Below are 7704 nucleotides of genomic sequence, written 5' to 3'. Positions count from 1 at the left end.
CAAATTCCCTCACCATGGGTTATATGACAAAAGTATAAATCAAGTCCTTTATCTTGGACCGTAAGAAGAAACAATTAATCTTCAGTTTTACATTTGGCTCAACAGGGCCGTAACTGCCAGAACTTCCGAACTCCACCATCGGTCCCGGGGCGTTGAGATGGGCAGTAGGAGGCAGGATTCATCATCCGGTTATAATCTGGCACTGCTCGGTTCCTGAACCCCAACAGAAAGCCTGTCGCGCTCAAGTGAGCCCCAAAAGATTTGTTTTGCCCGACTCGCTCAAAACATGTGGGAGATCAACAGACCCGGAGGGCCACGGTGTCTCATCTGAGATGATGAAGGAAAATGTGTTTGTGGTGTGGTCACAGTTCAGTAACGTTCTCCACACACAGACATAAATGGTGGTGGCAGGGGGCATCTCTCACTGCATGATGGGACAGTGATCGCACAAAATTGGATAAGGCAGGTTTTGTGCCACAGTGAAAAGGCAGAAGATGGAGTAAGATCGAGTGGGAGGGAAGGAAAGAGGGAAGAGTTGTGTACATCAAGTAGTTCTAGGTCATCTGACCACCATAAAGCTCCACTGCACTGCTTTCATATAAACATTTTAAGGCTATCAGAGCCACTGGCCTGTGGTTAGTGCACACCTGGACAAATCTTAACATTTTTTTTTAATAAATTGTTAATTTAAATAAAGCTGACAAAGTAAAATTAAATATTAAATGAAATGCTACCTTGGCAACAATGTGAAATAAAGCTAAACAGAAATAAAAATGTTAAAAAAATTAAATTAAACTAAAATGAAAACCTTTAAAAAATAATAATAAAGTATTTTAAAACATTAATACTATAATGGCATACAAATAATACCAAAAAAGCCTCTCATGACCCTGTTCCCAAACTGAAAGTAAAATGCCGTTTCAATTACAACTCAGATGCAAAATAAAAATACACATTCTTGATTTATTACTTATTTGTTGGCGTTTTCTGAATTTATTAGTATTGTAATATTCATTAGTGGTTTAATATAACAATCTGTACAGTGCATCTCTCTGGAGTCAGTACTGTTCTCTACAATCAGAGCTGTCTGCTAAGGCTGAATTCTCATGCACGCTCGCGTTCACACACCAGCACATGTCCATTCCCTGGTCATACGTCCAAGACCAGGTGCTGTGCGGGAAAAAAAACACACAATCAATTATAGGCATGGAAAAAATTCAAGGCACAGACAGAAACAGCTGAATCCAGAAAACAGCTCGAAATAATTTGACATGGCACTCGTTCTGTCCCTAAAACTGAAGAATTCAATAAATTCCCTTTATAGTTTAATGAGTTTGCATCCATAGTAAGAAACAGGCTTCAAACACACATCTTTTGTGCCAGCAAAAATTGGAAATGAAAGCAAACTCCCTTTAAACACAACAATCTCCGCTACCTAAAACTCTCATGTCAATTTGAAAAGAAATATATAATATTGCACCCTCATTCCTATTAGAGAAAATATCAAAGTTACGGGAAGACGACACTGTTTAAATAGTAAAAGCAATTTATATTAGGTTTTAATGTACAGCGGTGTACATAAACTCACACGACTGTATAAATGTGCTGACATTAGCCTGCTCTAGTATGTTCCCTACCGTACACATCTTCAGCCAGTTTTGGCATTGAATGCTGGCTGATATATTTGCAATTAATGAATACAAAAGACAAAAGCCTCTATTCTGCATATTTGAAGTCTAGTCAAAAAACACCAAACCTAAATCTTAACCTGGTCATTTTCATGACAATAGTAAACTAATCACAGCTGTTGTTTTTTAAGGTATTAAGCTATAATCTATGTCTTGGCTGTAACAGACTAAAGCTGAAGTATGTCTAGTATACAATTACTACACATGAAAGATTTAACAAGGGCAGTAACTAGATTCCCTGTATTGAGAACGTCCCTCATTATAATCAGCACTCAAATGAACCCTTGACCCATCTGTGAGAATATTCATTTATATTCCCACACATCTTAAAGGGATGGTTCATATAAAATGATAATTCTGTCATCATTTATTCACACGTTGCTCCAAACCTGTATACCTTTTTCTTCTGTAGAACACAAAAGAAAATATTTTTTGGCAACCAAATAGTTTTGGCTATCATTGACTTCCAATGTAAGGACAAAATAAACACAATAATATCATCTTTTGTGTTCCACAGAAGATAGAAAGGTTTGGAATGAAGAGAGGGTGAGTAAATGATTATTTTTAGCGGAACTATCCCTTTAAATTTGATCTGTTTGAAATTACGACAGCAATATTCAAGTCTAGTTAGTGTTCCAATTTCCTTTAACTCTGCAGCAATTGAAGTAATTTCCACAATACAGTGTAATTGTAGTTGTCAAATTCAAAAATGAGATAAATAATACTTTAGAACTATTGTAAAGGCAATTCAAATTGTGTGACAGGAGAACAGTCCTTTTGTAAGAAGCTCAAGACAATGAAAGGCAACCAAAGCCTGTATTAAAGAGCATGTGATTTGGTGTCCTTAATGTGTTCAGGTAGTCACATAGGAAGACATGGATACCACACAGGATGTTTAACAGGTGCATCTTTCAGAGAGGTGCGTTTATATGTGCATGTTAGTGCAAGTGTCTGTGTGGGAATAGAACAATACGTCCAACTAATGGAGGTGTGCAAGCGCAGTCCACGCAGTCTGGTAGCAACTCATCAGGATGTGAGGCTGTGTGCTGATGTGATGCTTTCTCAGGCCTGGTTGGTGGCGATGAGATTTTTCAGCTGTTTGACAACGGTGTCTATGAGCTTCTGCTTGTCCCGTTCGTTTTTACGGAACTGAGCAAACATGTTGTTCTTGCGGCTGGTGTCCTTCATCCTGCACACAATGAATGAAGCATACAAAATCATTAGACTGCAAACACAGGAAAAAAAATTATTGGTTTCTTCCACTTGGGACACTCTTGTATTCTCAGAATTAAATGCTCGTAACAGTGAATAAGAACAAAGGAAGACCAAACAGAGAAAGCCTAACCAATCCAAATTCGTCATTCATATGACCTGAGACAAATATGAAACAAGAGGGCCACTTAACCTAACATCATGTCGGTCACAGGGTGCTGAACCACTAAGGAGCTCGAGGAAGGGCACAGAGTTTCACTGTGTGGTTAAGAAAGGCGCTCCATATGGTGTTCCATGCAGGAGCCTTGGAGCAGTCCTGCATGGAGTCTCTAATGATCCTGCTCACTTTCCTGCCACTTGTGCCAAACGCTTCTTCTCAGTAGCCTGTAGATCACTGAGCCAATGCCTGCACATTCCTCTCATTCACAACCAGACAAATCCTGGCCAAGCTCTCGGGGTCTGACAAAATTAAGTGACCCATCATAATTAAGAGAGAAAAAAAAAAAAAAACATTCTATTCTGCATAGTCTGTAGTCCTCAGCCTGAAAATTGAAAGGGGGCAAATTATGGAAAATAGTATTTGCCTTGCTCATTTCAAACTGAAAATCAGCAACATTTTTAAGCATTTTTAAGACATTTAAATCATCAACAAAAACAATTCCATTCAAAACTATGGAGTCGTAACGTTTTTTTAACGATTCTGAAAGAAGTCTCTTATAATTACCAAGCCTGCATTTTATTTGATCAAAGTAAAATGGTAATATTGCAAAATATTATTTCTTGTCTTAATACATTTTAAAATGTCATTTATGTCTGAATTCTCTGCAGCCATTACTTCAGTCTTCAGTGTCACATGGTGCTCACATATTATTTTAGCCCAGTTTGTCCTGAATACAGTGTTATTAAACTTTAGCCATTGATATTCTTATAAGCAACTGAAAAAAGCACAAATGTCAGGGCATGTCAAAACTTCTCCAGGGCCCCAAAACACGCTCAGACCCCAGAGGGTTGAATATAAATCTTTTGTAAAAGAACTCTCTTAAATTCTTATTTAACATTGTTTTACTGTCACTTTTGATCAAATTAATGTGACCTTCCTGAGTACAAGTATTAATTTCCTATATTTTAAAAAAAACTTTCTGATCCTAAATTTTGAATGGCAGTGTACATGCATATATAATTTTTAAAGGTACAGTAGCAAAAAAAAAGAAAAAAAAAAAGGGTCAGACAGTAGGTAAAACGGGGCAAACCTAAACTTATTTGCAAGAAACCATTTAATTAACATTCACAAACTTCAAAGAAACCATAAAATACTACAAACTCTAGAATAAGGGCTTATGAATACACAATTCAAGTTACAAATACTGTTAAAGAGAGAGTCGATCTGTTACAGAAGCAATTTTTATTATCACCACAGGAACAAATCCACTCGCTCTACTTCGGTCAACTCATCCTGCGAGTTTTATTCACTAGAAGTATTGGGCAAGATCGCCATGGCCACGGATGCATGACTGTATTGCCATAGTGAAATGCATCACTGCTTTATTACAGAGAGCCGCCTGTGATTACCATGTTTTAGAGTTTTAGAGAAGTGGTTCTGCTTCAGGCAAGGATTTTACATTGGAGATTAGCAACTGACCTGACACAAGCTAAATTGTTTACTGTAAACTAAAATTATTAACACGGCACAGACCTGTCTTTATAGTTTGAGTGTTTGGGTTTAAAATGTTTCTTGAATTTTGATGGTTTAATGCTCTTGGTTGGCGATAATTCACTGCACAAAACATACTGTGGTCGGCACAAACCATGTTTATTCTCACTGTAAGTGAACCCGTATTTTCTTCTACCTTGTGTAATGAGGACACTGGCCTAATGTGGATAGATTTTATGGAGAACTAGGAGCGCCACTTAGAAATAAAAAAGCAAGCAATTATCAGTGTATTAATGTAATGTAGTCACTTTTGAAATTGACAAATACATTGACACTCACAAGTCATTCATTTTCATGTTAATAATGATATAAGTAGTAAAAAGAAAATTGACCTATCATATTAAATGCAAACAATTAAACTGCCATTTTTATTAAGTATTTACAAAACCATATTCTGTGTCACATCCAAGTTAAAGTGCATTTTTACATCCCCGGCAACGTGTAAGTACTGAAAATGCTTGCTATGACTGTCATAAGTTTGGTGCGTTTCTATAATATATTTTTCTTATTCTAATTTTTTCTTGTTCTTAATGTTAGAAAATTGTATATTCAACAAGTACCAGTGAAAAATTGGATATCCCTGTAATGAGGTGACACACAACCACATCACTGCTGGTCCACTTCCTCAGTTTGGATGCTTACTCCACTTAGAAACAATCAAGATTTTACTGGATTGAGTTTTTTAAAACAAACTAAAACTCATATTCTTACATTTAATCTTCATTTCCCCCTCTAAGCAACTAAAACGCCTTGTCTTTTCAAGTACACTCCAATAAAGGAAAGCTTTTCTCCTCGACGAGCCAGTTGTGCTCTGATTCCAGACACACACACACTGTATTCGTGTTCAGTGGTGTGCTAACCCTCGCCAGGCTAAATAATACAGATCACTTTCACCGAGACAGAGGGGCAAGAGGGTAAGGCTGAGGTAAGTGCAGCTCAAATGGGATCAGGCGAGTGTGTGTGTGTGTAATGCCAATCCACTGCTGCTTTATATCACAGATACAAGAGGACAGCCAAAGGAGGGAAGGAGGGAGGGAAAGAAAAAGAGAGTGACAGAGAAAAGCTGAAGTGATCGAGATCACAAGTCTAGCAAATACACACATAAACAACACGGAGGAATGCATGCATCCTGCAAACACATAAGGAGTTTTAATGACAGCATGCAAAACACTGACATTAACACTCACGCTTGTATATAATGTACAGTAAAAGTCATAATGCGATCCAAACCTTAACAAACATAACATGAATATGCAAAAAAAAAAATGTTAAGAAAGGTCCAGGTCTCATTTCACTCCAAAATACAGAAAAACATAGATGTAAATAATATAATATTATTATTTTTGTGTGTGTTTTTATGTATTGTGTGTTTATACATATATACACAAACATAATGATTGATAAATATGTTATCATTAATATATACTGGGCAAAGATAGAATTTTTTTTAAAATGTAAAGTAGCCTACATTGTAATTGTAAGTATCAGTATTGTTAATATCATCATGGTAGCATTATTGCACTTGATTTTGTAGTATACGGTAAATATGTTTTTAATATTTTATATTTAAAAATTAGATTAGATTATTGTATCTGATAGAAAGTTTTTCATTACTGTATTACAAGAGTGAGATTTTTTTTAAGTATAATAATGGAAATCTAGGTATAAAATATGCCTACTTGGGCTGTCAAATCGATTATTCGTGATTAATTGAAACCAAAATAAAAGTTTATGTTTACATGTGTGTGTACTGTAGGGCTGAGCGATTAATTGCATTTGCGATAATATGAAAAACGCGATTTTTGTCACGTGACACGCGAGAGTAAAGAGGTGTGTTCGACTTGAAGACTGATCGGTGTATGACATCAAAGTACGGCGAGAGACAGCATAAGGAGACGTCCGCTCTCTTATAGCTCTCGCAGTATTTGATGACACACAGCGATCGGTCCAGCTGCGCTGCTTCAAGTCGAACACATCTAAAAGCAGTCTTCAGAGGAAGCATCAAGTTGGCACGCTATGTTGCAAAGTCCGCAGTTTGCGGTCTTACATATCACGCAGAATTGACGAGCTACATGTAAATTATATTCTTTGTTGTATTTTCCTGTCAAAATAATGGAGTTCCTTTGGAATTCTTCAGTTTTTAAGAACTGCCGGGTTCTCCGGTAGTGGGCGGGACTAATGCGCAAACGGCAATCTCATTGGCTGGCGCTCACCTATTATCCTCCCCGTTTTAATTTCAGCGAATCAGTTCGAGCGAACGCAGATAACCTGATTAATATTCATAAACCCAGCAGCTCAATAATCCTTAGTGCGTTTTATATTGTTCTTATCAGTATTATTTAAATATTTACACTAAATGACAAACAATATCTTAAGCACCACCACCAGACCTAAGTTCAGTCAACATGACAAATATGCATTCATACATGGTTATTCTAATTACTAAAGTTCTAACATCATTTAATGCTAAATTATCATAATATCATATAATGTTTGACTGACTGATGCTAAGTGAGATATTTAAAAAAAAACTGCCATTTTCCAAACATAAGATAGATATATATATATATATATATATATATATATATATATATATATATATATATATATGATAATTAATATTAGTCTGGTGAAAAAAAATTACAAGCCAATGGAGATTATATTGCCAAAGTAGAGGGTTGATAATATTTACAATAATCAATTGAATTTGATAGGTGTCCCTCACATTGTCCCACAGAAACATTAAAATAGTGTAGATTAGTGTACAATGTTTTATAATAATTTATTTAATTTTAGTGACCATTTCATTCATATTTAAAATTGGGGGCATCAAAGTTATTTGACATATTTGAACATTAAAAAAAAGCAACAATAGTTACTTTCCCTGGTAATTAGTTTCTTTTATAATGATGTAACTCAGTTACTGTTCGTGAGAAGTAACTAGTAATATAACTAATTACTTGTTTAAAGTAACGTGCCCAACACTGCATACTATACAGTGATTTATTACTTGTCTTTGTTGAATAATACAGAATATAAAAAGCTTTGAAATGAATACACACAAATACTTGTATATATTTTCCAAATGTAATA

At 35.7% G+C, this 7704-nt stretch overlaps 1 protein-coding gene across 2 annotated transcripts in view; it reads right to left on the bottom strand.

Annotated features, from left to right (window-relative positions):
• Positions 1 to 943: 943 nt before the first annotated feature.
• The window catches only part of LOC306871985 (exocyst complex component 6B-like), a 114522-nt gene continuing 107761 nt past the window's right edge, over positions 944 to 7704 (bottom strand). Inside the window, exon 21 of one of the 2 annotated variants that reach the window (XM_079420292.1) lies at positions 944 to 2877. In XM_079420292.1, coding sequence (XP_079276418.1) covers positions 2751 to 2877 — 127 coding nt within the window. In that variant the 3' untranslated portion in view covers positions 944 to 2750. The remainder of the gene's footprint in view (positions 2878 to 7704) is intronic. The other variant, XM_079420291.1, reaches the window with a different exon arrangement.

Source organism: Barbus barbus (genome assembly GCF_936440315.1).
Source record: "Barbus barbus genome assembly, chromosome: 1".
In the NCBI taxonomy this organism is placed as follows: domain Eukaryota; kingdom Metazoa; phylum Chordata; class Actinopteri; order Cypriniformes; family Cyprinidae; genus Barbus; species Barbus barbus.
The sequence above is the reverse complement of the archived record's forward strand: the minus strand, read 5'-3'. Positions and strand labels throughout refer to the sequence as shown.